The 16,963-nt window shown below is 49.5% G+C and overlaps 1 protein-coding gene across 1 annotated transcript in view; it reads right to left on the bottom strand.

The window, feature by feature from the left end:
* Positions 1-407: 407 nt before the first annotated feature.
* The window catches only part of Add2 (adducin 2), a 111,744-nt gene continuing 95,188 nt past the window's right edge, over positions 408-16,963 (bottom strand). Inside the window, exons 14-16 of the mRNA XM_047523100.1 lie at positions 15,019-15,166; positions 13,648-13,773; positions 408-6,788 (exon numbers count right to left, since the gene is read on the bottom strand). Coding sequence (XP_047379056.1) covers positions 6,481-6,788; positions 13,648-13,773; positions 15,019-15,166 — 582 coding nt within the window. The 3' untranslated portion in view covers positions 408-6,480. The remainder of the gene's footprint in view (positions 6,789-13,647; positions 13,774-15,018; positions 15,167-16,963) is intronic.

Consider the following 16,963-nt stretch of genomic DNA (forward strand, 5'->3'; position numbering starts at 1 on the left):
TCTCTTCAAAGCTCCATTTGCCTTTGGGGTGACTTCTGACCTCTCCCCAGCCTTCTGACTCTAGCACAGCACCCTATTCCATTCCGGTTCCCACATCTCTCCCTGCAGGACCTTTGTTTTCACAGTCCCCATGTCAATCTGCCTCTATCAATCTCCCTCCACTGAGCTGTTTCCAAATCCACAAGACATGTGCCTTTTCAGGGGATTCTAGAATTCTGTGACCTCCCTTCCCACGTCAGCACTCAATTATAGGTGTATTCTGCTTCCCACATGTGAGAAATGGTCATGAGGGTAAAGGTGTCTCCTGTGGTCACTGTTTCCATAAACAGACCCCCTTTCTGACTTCTGCTTTCCTGGGATCCTGGAGAACTGAGTAGCCAACAGAGATGGGTCACACACACCGGGAAGCCAAGCACGTTAGATTTACTAGGGTAATATCTGCAGGTGAGATAACAGCACATACATACAGAAATCCACAGGCAGAGATACCACCCCAGCAACACAGTCAGACACCAAAGCAGCAGAAGGGCTCAGGAAGTGGCTTTGGAAAGTTCTCGTGAAAATCAAAGGGCAGCTTTGGTGCTCAGAGATTCAAACAGAAAACTATACAAAACCATCCCATAAATATATATATATATTATATATGTGTATATATATAAAATTGCAAAATAAAAACCCAAGAGACTAACCGTCCATCTGCACATCGGTGGCTCAATACGTGTTAGCACAGAGAAAGGCAAAACTGTTTGTGGGAAAGGTGCGTGACCCAGGGGGCTGGCATTTCAGTAGCAGAGAGTATTTACAAGGAACCCCTATTTGAAACCTCACGATACTAGGAAAAGCTAAACACAGACAATGTATGTACAAGGGAAGACAATAAGTAGTACTCCCGAGTGACGATTGTCAGACACAGACAACTCACTGAAACCATCCACAGCTTTAAACAACACTGCACTCCCTACTCCCTACCTAGGCTGGGTTCCCGCTGCCCCGCGCCCCAGCTGGGCCACCCCAGACTTCCGATTGTTTGCTCTTCCCACCTCTCAAACACTGGGACTCTCTAGTTAGAGCAGATCATGGGAATTTAAAGGTGAGGCAGTCCCAGGTGTCAAAGCAGGACCAACAGGTATGAGGTGTAAGTGGTTCCCTAAAATATATTCCCATTGTACTTGAGGCGCTGTGATGTTTTCCAAGTGAGGCCCCTGTGTCCTTGGTCGACTTTCATCATCCTTCTGATTCACTTTAAAAGGGAAGATCTGACCTTTGGGCTTTTAAATTATACAAGATGATTTTCTGGAGGGGAGAAGAGTTTCGGGTCTTCCTAGAACTATTCTCCCAACCCCTGTAAACTCTGGCAATGTCTTTTTACCCTCCTTGGCGATAAGGGAAGACCCCCATCACGACCTGCCTCACCCTGATGCCTGGGAAAGAGTGGGTGGGAAGGGAGCTGAGGAACTGACGCTACCAGGAGGACCTCCAGAGCCTTCCCAGGCTGGGGTCGACTCCAGCTGCCCCAGAATCCCTCCCTGCTCAGTCACCGTCTCCCTCCTCCATCTTCAGGCCCCAACTTCTCAGAGTGATGACCCAACTTCGGGGAAAATCTTGAAGGTAAGTGGCACCAAGACACCCATCTGGCAAAACCTACAACCACCTAAGTAGGCAAATTCTTCCATATTTTTAAAAGACCACCACCAACTGGAGACTCTTCCTAACTGCTCCTAAGATGCCTACATTCTCCAGGGAATTGCCTATGTAAATACAATGAAAGCCACTTTCTCTGCCAAAGGACCCCCCACCTGAAATCCCCACACTGACTCCTGGGTGAGTGTGGCTTCTCACTTCGAGAGGTGAAAGGAAGTCAGGCGTGTCTAGATGGCAGAGCCTTTCATAAGACCTCTCATTCCTGACAAAAAGCATACCTCATCCAAGTAGATCAGCAGGCTGGACAGGACTTTGGGGGATAATTATGCTATGGTGCGTATGCTTTTTCAGATTGTGGTGCGTGTCGAGAGGGCACAGATGGTAACTCGTGCTCTTGTGTCATTAAATCACCCCTTTCAGAATAGATGTGGGACAGACATGACGTCCTGCCAGGTTCAGAGTTTGGGCGCCCTGTCCTTTCTGTGGGAATGGAGAGCATAGATTTATCTTCTCATTTCTTCTCAGACTCTTTGAATTTTATGGTTTTAGATTGAGGGTTTAGTTGGGCTCAGTGGTGAGAGAAGATGTAAGAAGACCCGTTTCCTCCATGCTCAGAGTCAACTGCGACAGTGCCAACCGAGGGCCTCTGCAGACCCACGTGTGTGAAGTGAGTAAGCGTTTCCTCATCTGTTGAGTAGTCAAGCAGGGCTTCCTCTTGGCCTAGGACATACAATTCACACTTATGAAAAAGCATGATCTCCTGGCCTATGGTCGGCTACGTGTCCTTCTGTCCCCATGCATGGGCATCCCGGAAAAATCCAAACTTACTTCTCATCTTTTATACTTTCAGAAGTTAATCATGCCATGGGGTAAATGGTTCCTTCAAATCCACAGCAACCAAAAAAGTGGATTGACAGCATTTCTTCCCACATTGACAAGAGCCGTGGCCCTGTTACAACAGTGCCAGACAACCTCTGAATAACCATCTCACATCACCATGGGTGAGTGACAGCGTTATCCCATAGGGGACAGGATCTGACACTTTGGCCTACATGATGTGATGGTGAGGGGCAGGGTTTTATGGTGGAGTTCCTACTATAAGAAACTGCAACCCCTCACCCAAATCCTCCCAAGCCCTTTAGACTTAGCCGTCCACAGAGGAAGAAACCCATATTACTTATAGGGGTATTGACGGGGGTTATTTTCATGTGGCTGAAGGAGGATGGTAACTTGGGTCAGCTGTGGGCCGGGAGGCTCTGTTGTAGCCCAAATCTAGGCTGGGGACAGGTGGGGGAGTCTCTTGGCAGTGTTTTTTGCAGTTTGGGAGAAGGTCACATGATAGGGCTGGTTCTCCCATACCACAATTGGCTGCCAGCTACCAGTGCACAGAGTGCTTATCCCTCCAACACCATTGGCCCCTCTTCCTCTCTGCCCCTACTCCTGCCTGCCTTCCCATGGAAACTGCCCAGATCAGTCCCTCACAGTGAAGCAGACTGGTTCACATTTTCTTATCCCTTTCTGTGTCCTGTCCCAGCAAGAGGGCTCGACCAGAAACAAATCCATTGTCTATAAATTCGGAGCTCATGAATATTCATTTTCTCCAGTCACATACCAAATTTTTAGCCAACTGTTACGCAGAGCCAAAGAAAATACTCTATCACCCTCTCAGCCTGTAGTTTTGTCTGGACGGCATGTCTGTTTCTACAGCACTCGGTGCGCAGCCTCCAGCCTGAAAACTAAATGCACCACGTCCTTCATGGGCACGGGAAGGAGGACACTGCCAGGAGTCCGCAGCCCTTCCCAGCCAACCCACACCGAGACGAAACAGAGCGGAAACTGAGTAGGGAATGTCAGCTCTTTGAATATTTCTCCCTCCTTGTCACAAATCTCAAAGAAAGGGACTCTGGGCTGGAAACTCACTATCTGCTATAGGGGTCAGTGTGGTGTGGGGCGGGCCATCAAGTGTGCTTCAGTACTGACATTCAGACAAGCCTCCTCACATCCCCAGACCTCCAGCACCTTCTCCACTCAGTCACCAGAGGAACTCTACAGTGCAAGTCTGAAGAGGACTCTCGCCTGATTCAAAGCACACAGTGGCTCCCGACTCCCGGCCTGATGAGAGTCTAGCTTCTCCACACTTCCTACGTGTGCCCTTACGATCCAGCCCTGCCTCCCCGTGCTCTGGCAAGAACCAACTGCCCAGTGGAACTCCATGGAGCTTCACGGTTCCTTCCTTCTGTTCAGAGTCTTCCCTCATCTTGGAACAGGGAACTCTTCTTTTTCTGGAAAGTTGTTCTTTGTATTGAAAACCTAACTCGGCCATCATCACTTTCTGCAATGGTTCTCTGCACCCCCCCCCCAAGAAAATCAAGCGCTGCTTCCTTATGCCACCTCTGTGCACCTGCCTGTTCTGTCATCTGTTCACATGCCTCCTGTATCAGTGGATTTCTTGTGGGTGGGTGCTCTGTCCTACCCTCGCACCTGCACGACCTAAGCTCAGTACCTGCTTTCAAAATACACAAGGAATGAACAAATTGGCAGACATGAGGTGGACTCAGAGCGTACTGATGATGCTCCAGCAAGGCTCTGACACTGTCCCCCCTAAATGAGGCACAAGAGTTTGCTGGGTGCAGTCAATAGATACTGCTGAGCGACAACCAACTCGCACACAAAGCTGCACCCCAGGTCACGTCCATTCCTCCCTTCTGCTACCGTGATCTGCCACTTATCATTCTGGTAACAATGACTGCTTTCTTTTAACATCAGCATAATATCTGATGCCGAGTGGATGCTTAACAAATACTATGAAAGGATGAATGAGAAAATGGAAATCTATTTTTTAAAGAAGGCATCAAAGGATTAACTTTTAAAGGCATTTCCCATATGACAGATTTTTTTTTCTGAGGTGTCAGTGTCCCTGACCATTGGGGTGTCCATCATAAGGACCCAGCCAGGAAGTAAGTGGAGAGAGGGGCCCTAGCAATTGGGAATCAGTGCTAGGTTTTCAGCATTGGACTTTCCTTGACCAGATGTCAGTTTCCTTCCTTCTCAAGAAATAGCCAACTATGGATGGTGTTTCCTGCCCCATCCAGAAGGCCTGTCTTGCCAGAGGTCCACATTCACAATGCCACAGTCTATGCTCACCAGCAGTTTCACATGCATCAGTGAGGGTGGACATAGGTAGTGTCCTACCTTTGTTTCAAGTGCTAACATTATACAGTGGAGACTAGTCTCAGAAATGTTTCATGGACTAAAATAATCACCCTCGAGGATCAAAGTTGTTCATTCACTAGAGATGCTAAAAGCAAGGGCTCAGGACTCAGACTGACCTGGGTTCAAATCCAGACTTCAGGTCTTTCTTTTGCAAGTTCAGCTTCCTGATGATCAAATGGGAATAATCTTACCCAACTCACAGGATTGTCGTGAGGCTTACAGGGTATTATGTATGTGAGGCCAGCACAGTGTTGATGGACTTGAAATGCTCAAAAATGGAAAACTAGGATTAAGAACTTCCAAAAGTATTTTTACAATAGTCAGGACCAAAAGGAGAAATTTTCTTCGAAGACACTGTGCTTAAAGACAATGGATTGTCTAGGAGTCAACGATGCTCATGAATCCATGGCCCATGGAAGAATATGAAAAAATAGTGTTGGCATTTAAAACCATAGCTATAGCTATTACCAGGCCCCAGGATAGACAGGGAGTGGCAGGGCTGGGGACACCCAAGCATTTCTCTGAGAGCTGGTCCAAGAGGATTAAAGACACATTTCTGGTTCTCCTCTGCTAGACCCAGAGTGACTCAGAGTTGGAACCCCAAGGAAGCCAAGAGTAAAATGCCAGTTCTGGTCTGTGAGCTTCTGGGTTTGAGGGAAGGTCAGGGGACACCTGGCTGCTGGACAGGAGTGAGGCAGGTGCAGTGCATTGCTCTGTGTGTCATGCAAAGCTAGAAAGGCAGCATCTCCTGTGCCATCTTGATCCTCCTTCTACTACTCAAAGCCAACAGAGGATTTAAATTTCCCCAAATTTCTGCCCTGAGCATGAGACAACATTTTCTTATGCTAAGTTTGGTTTTAGTTTTGAAGCGCTCGAGATGCACAATACAATGGGTCAAGTTCCTGGCTTCTTACGCGGATTAGACCATCCCTGATCGTCAGGCTTACTTGGCTTGCCCTCATGTCTGCCAACACTTAAGCTCTTCTATTCGTCATTCAAATGGTTCCATGAAGACAGCTCAGGGTTAGTGTTCAGGGAAGTGCAAGCTAAGCCATCAGCCTGGGGAATAAAGGTTAGCTTCTATTGGAGGGGAAGGTCAACTTGTCTCGTTACTTTGAGCAGCAGAGCGGGGACCCAAAATGGACAAGAGAAGCAAGATTTCTCCATGTGGCACTATCTCCGCTGCAGGAGATGGGTTTTCTGGGAAGAAATGGACCTTACTCAGGGGAAGTCTTGACCTGTCTGACTTAGTCTGAGCCTGTGAGCGCTCACGGCCCATTTCTTGCCTTTCTGCCCTGGGCTCAGATTGGTGGGAAACATCCTGACAAAGGTGTCCCACAGCTAGGCAGTGTTGTGAAGTGGAAAAAGCACTAGACTGGGGGTCACAAGACCCGAGTTCCAGTGCGGGCTCTGCCACTAACTATCTGTGTGACCTTGGGCAGTCACCTGATTTCTCTGGTGTAGCTGTAAAATGAGGGGTTGGTCGGGTGATCTTAAATTCCCCCTCTGAGCGTGATCCCGGGTCCTATTCTATCCCTTCTTGGCCCTGTGCTTCCAGGGACACAGTTGGGAGAAGGGGGAGGGAGGAGGGAGAAGATGCAAATGGGAGTCCCTGGGTGCCACGAATCAGGACTCCACTTTCTCCTTCTTTTTGCTCTTTTTCAGGAAGGAGGGGGTTCGGAATTTCTTTTTCTTCTTGGAGGGAGACTTGGAAGGTGAGCCCTCTGGGGACATGGGGCCGCTGGTGACTGACTCGGTTTTGTCCTTGGAGGTATCGACGTCCGTGTCCACGTTGGTGGTCATCTGGCTCAAGCCTCTGCTGAGGATTTCCTCTGCAGTCTGCTCTTCCTCCCTCCCGTTGACCACCACCCCTTCTGGTTGGGCTGTCTCAGGCTCTGTGGTGGCTTTGCTTGTTTCGGTCTTCTTAGCATCTTCTAGAAAAAGACCAGAAGACATGACCATAAGATTTCATTCAGGTGAGAGTGTCCACCTGGGAAAAAACACTCCTGGTTAAGTCTAGAATAATGTGGGGAAGGCAGGCTGACATGGGGTGCAGAATAGGGTTTTCAGGCAAATGGCAGGACAAGACTGTCATCCAAACACTGCACCCCTTTCCACATGGCCTGCCCCAGCGAACACTTCCCAGTAACCCTGGGCTCCTATCTATACATTTAACAGGCGTGGAGGTCAAAACGTGGCAGGGAGCCCAACAGAGACTCAGCTCAGGAAATTTCTAGGCACGGAACAAGGGACACACACAAGGGAGGAGAGAGGCTGATGGAAGGGGAGGACGTGTCATGTACACCTCAGGGAGGTGTCCGAGAGTTGCTGAAGGCAGTTCAGTTTCGCTAATAAAAACAGAAATTGCACGTTGGTTTCACATCTTACACCAGTGAGGAGCTTAGGGAAATATGGAGAGTGTCTTCCCAAGGGGCAGAGAGGGGAAGGCCAGGAGGATGGCATTCCCTGGGTGGTGATATAAGGGTTAGCCATAAGGGACCCACCCATTCCAGTGGCCACCAGGGCTCCAGCACATCTGGGGATTGCCAGCTGCCATGTGCAAGGGCAGAGCCACTCAGACCCCAGAAACTAACCCTCCCGCGGCCCTTCCTCCCCTCCCACCCTCTTTGCACCCTCCTTCCATGCAAGCTTTGGAATGGCCGGGAAGTGTAAAACCACAGACTTTGAAAAGACGTGTACGGGCCGTACAGGCTGTCTGGCTCCCTCCTCACCTTGTAGCTAAAAACAGAGCGAAGCTGTAAAACAGTGGGTAGTGGGTAGGCCTCACTTCACCACGAGCCAAAAGGAGTGTCCCCTCGTGGCGTGTGCGCGAGCTCATGAGGGCAAGTACGTGTGGTGTGAGTGTTAAAGTGAGCTGCACGTGCGTGGGGTGTGCGCGGTGTAAGTGGGTGAGTGTGTGGCGGGTGTGTTGAGTGTGTTACCACATCCTCCAGGTAAGAATGCGGGCACTGGGGAAGGCAGAGCCAGGGTCACCAAGTGGGCGAAGAAAACGTTTTAGAGAATCCTGGGGTTCTGACAGGGGTGACGAGGGGAATGTCCGGTGACGTGGAGGATCACATGCAGGACGGGCAGGAAGCGGGTACACTTAGGACGGTTGGAAGGGCTGGATTAATGGCTTGGGCAAGATCTCCTTAAGGTGAGGCCTTTTGTAACTTCTGAGGCTGGCACCTCAAAGTCTTGTCCCAGGCCCCTGCTGGGAGACTCCCTCCCAGCACCAGAGACTTTGGCCACTGGCTCCCATTCTTTCCACTGCCCAGCCCGTGTCCTGCCATCATCCAGCTACCAAGTTCTCCAGCTCCTGATTGCTATGGCCGGTGCTCAGGCCCCTCAGCCCTGCCAGGAATTCCTGAGGCCATCACCTGGCAGTGCTCCTGGATGTCCTAAATCAGTCTGGACACAGCCTTCTGCCTATTTCTTCCTCCCACTTCACCTGCTGTTTAGCCTCTTCAGTCTCCCAGCCCGCCCTGCCATCCCAGCCTGTTTTCTGCTCTCTGGAAGGCCATTCTCTCCCCTGTGACCACGACCTTCACCTCATACAATGAGGCAGCTTAAATGTATCATCTTCCTTAAAGTCTTTCCCAATCCTTATTTCCATTTCTAAGTAGAAATGACCACTGTCTTTTCTGCCTCCAATACAAGAATTTTTAAAAATATTTTTTTAGATGTTGATAAAGTCTATCAACATCTAAAAAAAGAATATGTGCCTCACACATGCTAGGCAAGCACTCCACCTCTGAGCCACAAACCCATCCTATTTTTTTTTTTTTTTTTTTTGGTGGGTGGTACCAGGGATTGAACTCAGGGGCACTTGACCACTGAGTCACATCCCCAGCCCTATTTTTTGTAGAGACAACATCTCACTGAGTTGCTTAGCACCTTGCTTTTGCTGAGGCTGGCTTTGAACTTCTAATCCTCCTGCCTCAGCCTCCCAGCCATTGGGATTACAGGCATGTGCCACCACGCCCAACTCCACTACAAGAATTTTTAATCACTGCAACTGTAAAACTATTAGATCTTATTTTTTTAATGCTTATCTCCTCCCTCTCTAAACTGAAATAAAGTAGGGCAAGACTGTCTAATTATCTATGTAAATAATTCCTAAAAGATACTTGAAAAATGTCGGTGGAATCCATGAATAATTGAATGCATGAGCAGATAAACGAACTTGTGAATGGATTTATGCTAACCCAGCCAATACTATCCCCTCATCATATTTCCTGTCTACCCCAGGACAGCCTGAGCCTTCTAATGATCCATCACGTAATGCCAGCCAGGTGCTACACTTTATCTCCTCATCCTCACTCCCACTGTCCTGAACTCTTGTACTTCTCAAGGTTTGCAACTTAAATCCAGGGCCTCACATCAGGCGCCCACTTAAATGACGCATTAGGTTATAGTCTCAAGTTTGACCCTTGGTGCTCTTTAAAATGACTTTGGGACTTGCTTTTTAGCTTCACAAATACAACTGTGGATCGGAGACTTCCACTTTCTGTTCTAGTGTCATTTCCTGCCTGGTGATGATGAGGATTCTTACTCTAAATGTGCCCTTCATTCATTCCCCATCCATGTCTCTTCCCCACACCCGCTCTGCCATCAACCTCATCTACAACTTCAGACCATAGTGCAAGTCTTGGTTTAAAAGAACAACACCCGAGTTCTTTGCACCATGCAGAAAACAAGGGCCACCCCCAGTGTCTCCACTCTGACCTCAGGGAGCTCTCTGATGGTACATTGTTTTGGGGGGTAGTGGCAAATGGAGTGTGGAGCTGGAGGAGCCATGTCCCAGCCCCACAACTTAGAATGGCCCTGTCTTTGCAGCAGGGCGGACACCAGAGGAAAGGCCTTCATGAAGGATTTGCTGACTTGCTTCTGAGCTCAAGGTCAACCAGACAGATCATCAACTGTATCTAAAATGCATGGAAAATTGGTGACTGCCATCTGCTGTTTTTATTTTCCTATTGAGAGGAAGCTCTGCACCTCTGTACAAAGAAGCCAAAGAAAGGTTCATGAAAGGCCCTGAAAAAACATCTGTGCTCTATGCTGACACAGAGCTGATCATGTAGCAACAATCAAAATAGACCACAGGGTGCTCCAGGGGCAGAGGAAGGAGCAGAAGACCAACAAACAGAATGTCTCATGGAGGATCAATGAGTTGGATGCTGGCCATTCAGAGAGGTTTGCAATAGTGCTTCTGTCCTGGTTTCAATTTTTAAACATCAGTGAAAGAATCACAGGGAACTTATGAAAATATAGCTTCCCTGTGTTACCTCCATGATAGACTTTCAAACAGACAGTGCACCAAGAAATTTATACTTTTAACAAGTCCCCTATGCAAAAGGCCCACAGGCCACACAGCAGGAAACAAGGGTTCAGAATGCCTCCCACATTTACCTCCCCAAGGAAGGAGACAGCACCACCAATAGGAGAGAAGGTAGAGCTTCTTATAACCAGGGGCAGGTGGATTCTCTGTGACTGCCACCCACTCACCACAGCCAGGACGCAGAAGCTCCCCTGGACACCCAAATGTACTTTCAGTGTGTGGGACAGCTGGTGTGCAAACGTGGCCCCTCTGAGTGATGCCTCCAGGTATTCACGTGCTTGTGCAGTCCCTGAGTCCAGGCTAGCCCCATGGCTCACCATAACACTAAATACAGACAAAATGCTGCAAACTCAGCCTCCTGCCAAACAATGAAGCAGGCCTAGAAACTTCTACTTTTATGGTTTTGTATAAAGTCCAACTGCCCTGATGGGAACACACAGAAAGGCCACATGGCGAAGCCCCGAAACCGGGGGTGGGGTGGGGTGGGGGGGGGGGGTGGTGTTGGTTCGTGTGTGTGTGTGTGTGTGTGTGTGTGTGTGTGTTAGGGACAGGGAGGAAGGGAGGGAAGGAAGGAGGAAGGGGAAAGAGGATCCTGGCTAAGCCCAGTTTTCTCCTGGTCCCTGACAAAGAACCAGACACTTGAGTACAGCAACATGGAAGTTCCAGCCTCGTCACACTCCCAGCCACCTCATATGCAGCAGAAGAACTGTCAAGCTAAGCCCAGCCAATCCACCAAAGAACAAATTTCCAGAAACCAGTTCTTATTATATGCCATGATTTAATAATTATCTAGTGCTACCCCACAACTTAGAGGCTTAAAAGTCAAGTGATGTATTAGTTCTCACAATTCAGAGAACACGGTACATAATAAGAACTAATTGATGTAAGTACCTTACAAAGTACTTTTATATTCCTTAGTTCCTTTTATCTTGACAACAATGGGGTGAGCCAGGAAGTGCAAGCATTCATGTTATTCCCCCTTCTGCAGTGTTTTCAAGTGACATATTTAAGATGGCTCAATTATTTAGTGGCAGCTGATGGTCTGATTTCAAATACAGGACTGTGTCTTTGCGGGCCCAGTCAGCGGCTCTGAGGGGTGCTGGAGGGTAGAGTTGGCAGGGACAGGGGTCAGTCAGTGAAGAGTCAAAGAGAAGAGGGCACAGATGGCCAGATGTGAAGGAAGAGGATTTGAAAGAGTCTCCTTCAGAGAGGCTGATGGAGTAGGAATCTGGGACACAGATAAGGAATGACGCTACAGTGACTCAGCACATGTGGATTTAAGGACACAGTGACAAATGGTTGTAAAAAACCACCCCGATCCGATGAATATGAGAGCTAAATATGAGAGCCCAGTGGGTCAGCCCGAGGGACTGGTCCCCCACTTCACACAGGCACCCCACACAGCTGCAGCTCATGCTTCCTGGTGCAGGGTCTGCTTCTCAGCTGTCTGTGGCCCAGGATGTGTCTTCAGGGAAGACAGTGACTAACAACTCAGCGTCAGTGCCCTCCGGCAGCATGGATTTGGACAGGGAGAAGGAGGAACCCTGCCACAGTGGGTATGATGATGTTGGTGTTGGGCAACTGTCAGCCCATCCATGGTAAGTAAGTCTTCCTGCCTTCTGTCCCTCCCAGGAGCTGATAACAAACTGCCACTCTTTGTCCCATTCCTGCCATGAGCCTCCTCTCCAGTCCCAGATCTCCTTCCTGCAATGGGGACACATGCCCTCACAGATGCTGCGGGCTCCAGTCAGGCCCAGCCTTCTACGCCCCCCCACGCGGCAGCCCCCTTGGGGTACTCAGCCTCAGGCCCACAGCCCTAGAAGAGGCCACAGGCTCCTTAGAGATACCCGTGCACTAGGAACAGGGGTGGAGGTGAGCTCCTGAGGGCCACGCGCACTCTACCACAGGGATGCCGGGAGCTGACCCCCAACCCTCACCACTGGGCTGTGGCTTCTGGGTACGTGCGCTCTGTGGGTACATCTGTGTCTCCCTCAGGGAAGCCTCGTCCATGCATAATGCAGGTGGAACTGGTCATAAATTTCATATCAAGAAAAGCTCTGGAAGGCAGGGTTAAGAGCGGCAAAAGAAACAATTGGGAGAAATGCATTTCTTTTGAAAATCTCCTCCCTCCCCCATTGCAAGTGCCGGAGTGAGTTAGTAAACAGCCTTTCTATACTTACTACAGAGACAAGTATTCAGAATCGGAGGAAACTCCTTTGATGAAGGCACAAATGGGAAGAGAAAGGAAGACGTTGTGGAGACAGGTTGACAACACAACACCATGATGAGACAATGAACACAAACCGCTGGGGACATCCACTTGGGGCTCTGGCCTCAAGCAGACAGGTTTCCTCTGACAATTCTGGGCCTGAGATCAAGGCAGCAACTGGCTTATGGAGGGAACTCAGGGGACAGGCTGGGGGTGGGGATTCTATCTGAATCCACATAGGTGGCCATTCTACCCAGGAGAGAGAAAAGTCCAGCTGCCACCAAGCTGTTGTTCTCTAGGTGGCAGGGCAGCCTGTCTGGTTGTGTATCTGGGGGACCCCGGGAGGAGTGTTCACATCCTGGAGTGATTCCAGGAGCTCATTAAAGATATTTACAATTTAGGGACTTTAATAGTATTAGTGTCTACCATATGTATATTCTTATTCATAACCATGATTAGATCTTATATTTAAATCATGCTTTTATTCCTTCAAAGTATGTTTTCATCTATGCTTCCTTTATACATGTGAGATCCTTAAAGGGAGAAAATAACACTAGCTCCATTTGACAGGCAGGACCCGGGGGAACACAGATGTCTGATTTGGTAAAATTAGCAGCTCAGATGTGATCAGTTAGCAGTTCAGATGGGCCTAGAACTGGGTTCTCTGAACTTCTGTCTCTCTAATGAAGTGGTTCTCCACCTGGTCTACATGCTCGATCCCCCTGGAGAGCTCTTTCAACTCCAGGTTTCAGGCCCTCCCCTGCCTCCCCCCAGGTCCCCCAAGTCAGAGCTGCTGTGGGTGGGATCCAAGCACAGTCAAGGCTGAGAATGACATCATCAGCCTCACCTGGGAAACGCAGAGTCTCAGGCCCCATCCCAGACCTAACGGATCAGAATCTTCATCTGAACAAGATCCCCACGTAGTCCCTAAGCACAGTAAAGTCTGAGAACTGGGCTAGCACATCTGCAAACGCCCACCAGCCAGCTGCGCCTCCACTGCAGGTGAGGAGACTATGGGCCCGTCATTCATTCAGCTTTGCTTAGCAGGGCTTAAGTTGTAATGTACTGTCAGAGCTTATGAAGGAAACAATCTGAAAATTGTTCAGATTCCCTAGAAATAGCAGAGGGTAAAGTTTTTCAAACGGTGTGTTGGGGGGTTACACCTGTTGAAAGGCAGGTGCCCCAGTGTGCGTCCCTGTCCTGCCTTCCACGCGGGCACCTCAACCTGCTCAGCTCCACTCACCCTCTGCAGACTTGGAAGGAGAGACCACAGGGCTCTTTGTCTCTGCCTTCACTGGGCTCTGCGCTGGAGAAGCAGGTGCTGACTTTTCAGGTGAGCCCGGCTCTTCTGTGGCAGCCTCCTTCTCTCCTGAAAACATAGAAAAGCACCTCAGCACAGAGATCAATAGTGGTGAGGCGGGTGGAGAGAGAGGATGTTAACAACACTGCCATTTCTACTTGCTCCACATTTCTCCGGGTTGAAAACGAACCTTCTGGCTGAGGTCAGCTGCTCCTGCTCTTTTATTTCTGCTACTTCCTTGGGGAGGAAAGTGGGAGAAGAGTGATATTGTTTCCTTCATCAGAGCTTATGTACCAGTGGACTAGGTCATCCCTGAGTGGACAGCAGAATGCCCCCTCCTCTGTGTCCTGTCTCTGAAGAGGACCAGCCAGATGAACACATCAATGGGCAAGCACCCCCCAAACAAGCACTGACTCCCTTTAAAAACACCCGTGGTTTGTTCGTGTGTAGCTACTTTGTTAACTTAGCTAATTTACTGTCCTGTGCAAACAGTCCCTAGGGATAACAAGCACCATGTCTTTCTGTGTTTCCAGTTGGCCCAGGAGAACTGCAAGCGAGCCAGGGAAGCTTCCATTTTGTGCTTTGGAAGATGGCTGACCCTGGGTGGGGAGAGGTGGTGGAGGAAGACACTACCCTGATGAATGACAGCTTACCCCAGTGGACACTGCCAAAGGCTGGAGTACGTGTCTCAGACTCCAGGTGTTCTTAAAGCAAAGAGAAGGGACAGCTCAATTTGGCTGGAGTGGGGAGGGTGACAGGGAGGCCTTCCTGGCTGGAGGGGCATTTGAGAGGGAGCTGGCAGTGTTGATGACCTTAAATCAGGCTAGCGAGAAGGAAAATCGTGCCAGGAAGGGACACGGCCATGAACCAGGGCTTGCAAGCTATCATGAGGGAGAACATCCGGGAGTCAAGATGGAGCGATGGGTGTGAGTGAAGACTCTGAAATAAAGGAGGAGTTAGAAAAGACATAAAAGGACCAAGCTAAAAGCTTACACCAGGCTGACAGGTCGTTACTGATGATCATGACTCTCATGCCTATCTTATTACAGCTAACGTTAAGCTGGTGTCTGCCAACCTAAGCCATATTTACAGGTACTTTACGAATGTTATCTCTTTATACCCAGGTGAAAGGGCAAATTAGGTCATGAAGCCACCTTGTAACTGTTAGGCACAGAGCAATAGATTCATTACTGGGACCAACAAATAAATGGAATATTACTTGGTGGTGCAGCAGGAAGTCCTCCCTCGGGGATCCCAAAGCTCTGCCCTCTCCCCGGGGAGATTCCCACGCCATGGTGCCCCCGGGTTACTTACCATCCAATTCTAGTTTCTTCCTCTCCACCTCTTTCTTGTACTCCTCCAGCTCCTGGTCAGTGAGTTGGCTAAAGGGGTTTGGCACCGTCTCCTCTGAATCATCTTTGGTATCCGCATCGCCCTTGGACATCAGCTGGCTCTCTGTCGACTGAAAGTTAACCACAGAGTGTGTGTCGCTCTCTGAACGCCGCAGCTGGGGCCCGGGCCCAGGCCTCCTCTCACACTCAGGTGGCTGCCAGCAGTCTTGCTAGCCACAGCGTGGCATGCAGCTCCTTGGAAACAGCTCAGGGCCTTGCGGTAGGGCTTGTGCATTCCTCCCCATTGCTACCCTGTCGCCAGACCCAGATTTTGCAACTGTCTGGATAAATAATACAGGGAGGCCACCCTCTTTCCCTGAAATAAAATCAAAGGATGCTCCCAAGCAGGAGGAAGACACACCTTTATTGCAATCCCTTCTATGGACACTTCCAAGCCATTACTATGCAAGTACAGTCAGTGGCCCAAAGTCAGTCAGCCCAAGCCTAGCAAGCAGCGTTGGCTTGAGCAAGCTTCATGCCAGCCATTCCCCTCCGGAGCCCCTCCCACCCCCAACAGCAGAGCGAACCACAACACACAGCAGTAATCATATGCAAACGCAGCAGCCCCAGGATTCTCAGTCCAAGCGATTAGTTAGTTCTGTTTTGCACACGGTCATAGGTTACAAAGGGGCAAAGGTCCTGAGTCTTGGCTTTCCAACCTGCCCGGGGTGCAGGTACCTTCAGGGACATTGGCAAAATTGTTCCATTTTACCACCCCTGTGGGACCCTCAGCTCTGGGGAGCTGATCAAACAGACACTGTGTGAGCTTTGGGAATCCTTTGGCCCCTCTTGCCCAAGATAGGGACAAAAATTCAGACTCTATTGCCCTTTGTCCTAGTTGAGCATCCTCATCATGGTCTTTAAGAATGCAGTGCTCTGGAGCAAAGGAAAGTGAAGCCAAGAGGGCACTGAGCCCAGAGCCACCAGGTCTTCTGACAATAGGCCCGGGGGCTCCTTCCTAAAGGGAGGCAGCAGCAGGCCTATGGCAGGAATCACAGAGTCAAAGGAGCCAGATACCAGGATGAGGGACTCCAAGGAGAGCCCCTGGTATAAATGGCAGAGTTGTTTTCTTAACACTTTTAAAGGCTGTATTGACCTTTCACCTCCCCCAGAATCATGGGTTATTTATATCTTTGACCCTGTGGCATGTTCTTCATCTTGGCTGAGCTGGGGAGGGTGGGAGTTGGATGTGAGGATGTCACATTCACACTTTTCCCAGCAGCGAACCCCCACCTCGTGGGCTGCGGCCTGATTTGAAACTGTCACATCATCTCAGTTTTCTCTGTAGAGAATATTTTCTGGACTTCCCCACTTCTTACTAAGGAAAATGCCACGCCTGTTGCCGCCTTGCCATGAGCAGCAATGACTTCAAACAAACCAGAATGCTGAACTTCACCCCTGTTGCTAAACACTACATCATTCTAGCCCAAGCACAAAAACAAGGACTGTGCCGGGCACAGCGGCACATGCCTGTAATCCCAGCAACTCAGGAGGCAGAGGCAGGAGGAGGGCAAGTTCAAAGCCAGATGCAGCAACTTAGTGAGGCCCTTTCTCAAAATAAAAAATAATGATAATAAAAAGGGCTGAGAGCATGGCTCAGTGGTTAAGCATCCTGGTACCAAAAAAAAAAAGAAAAGAAAAAGAAAAAACACCAAAACAAAACAATGACTTCATGCTTTCTAACTCTAAGTGGGGTCGTGTGGGCAACTGATTGCCCTTCCTTTCCTGCGGGAGCACACATCCTGTGTACACGCCTTCTCTCTGTGGGTCAGGAGCATCTTTCCAGAACTCGGGCCAGATGATGCCACATCCACACAGAGGTCAGAAACACTCAGGGCCAGGCAAGCCTGGTGCACCTGGGAGTCACC

This window comes from Sciurus carolinensis, chromosome 13 (genome assembly GCF_902686445.1).
Source record: "Sciurus carolinensis chromosome 13, mSciCar1.2, whole genome shotgun sequence".
NCBI classification, from domain to species: domain Eukaryota; kingdom Metazoa; phylum Chordata; class Mammalia; order Rodentia; family Sciuridae; genus Sciurus; species Sciurus carolinensis.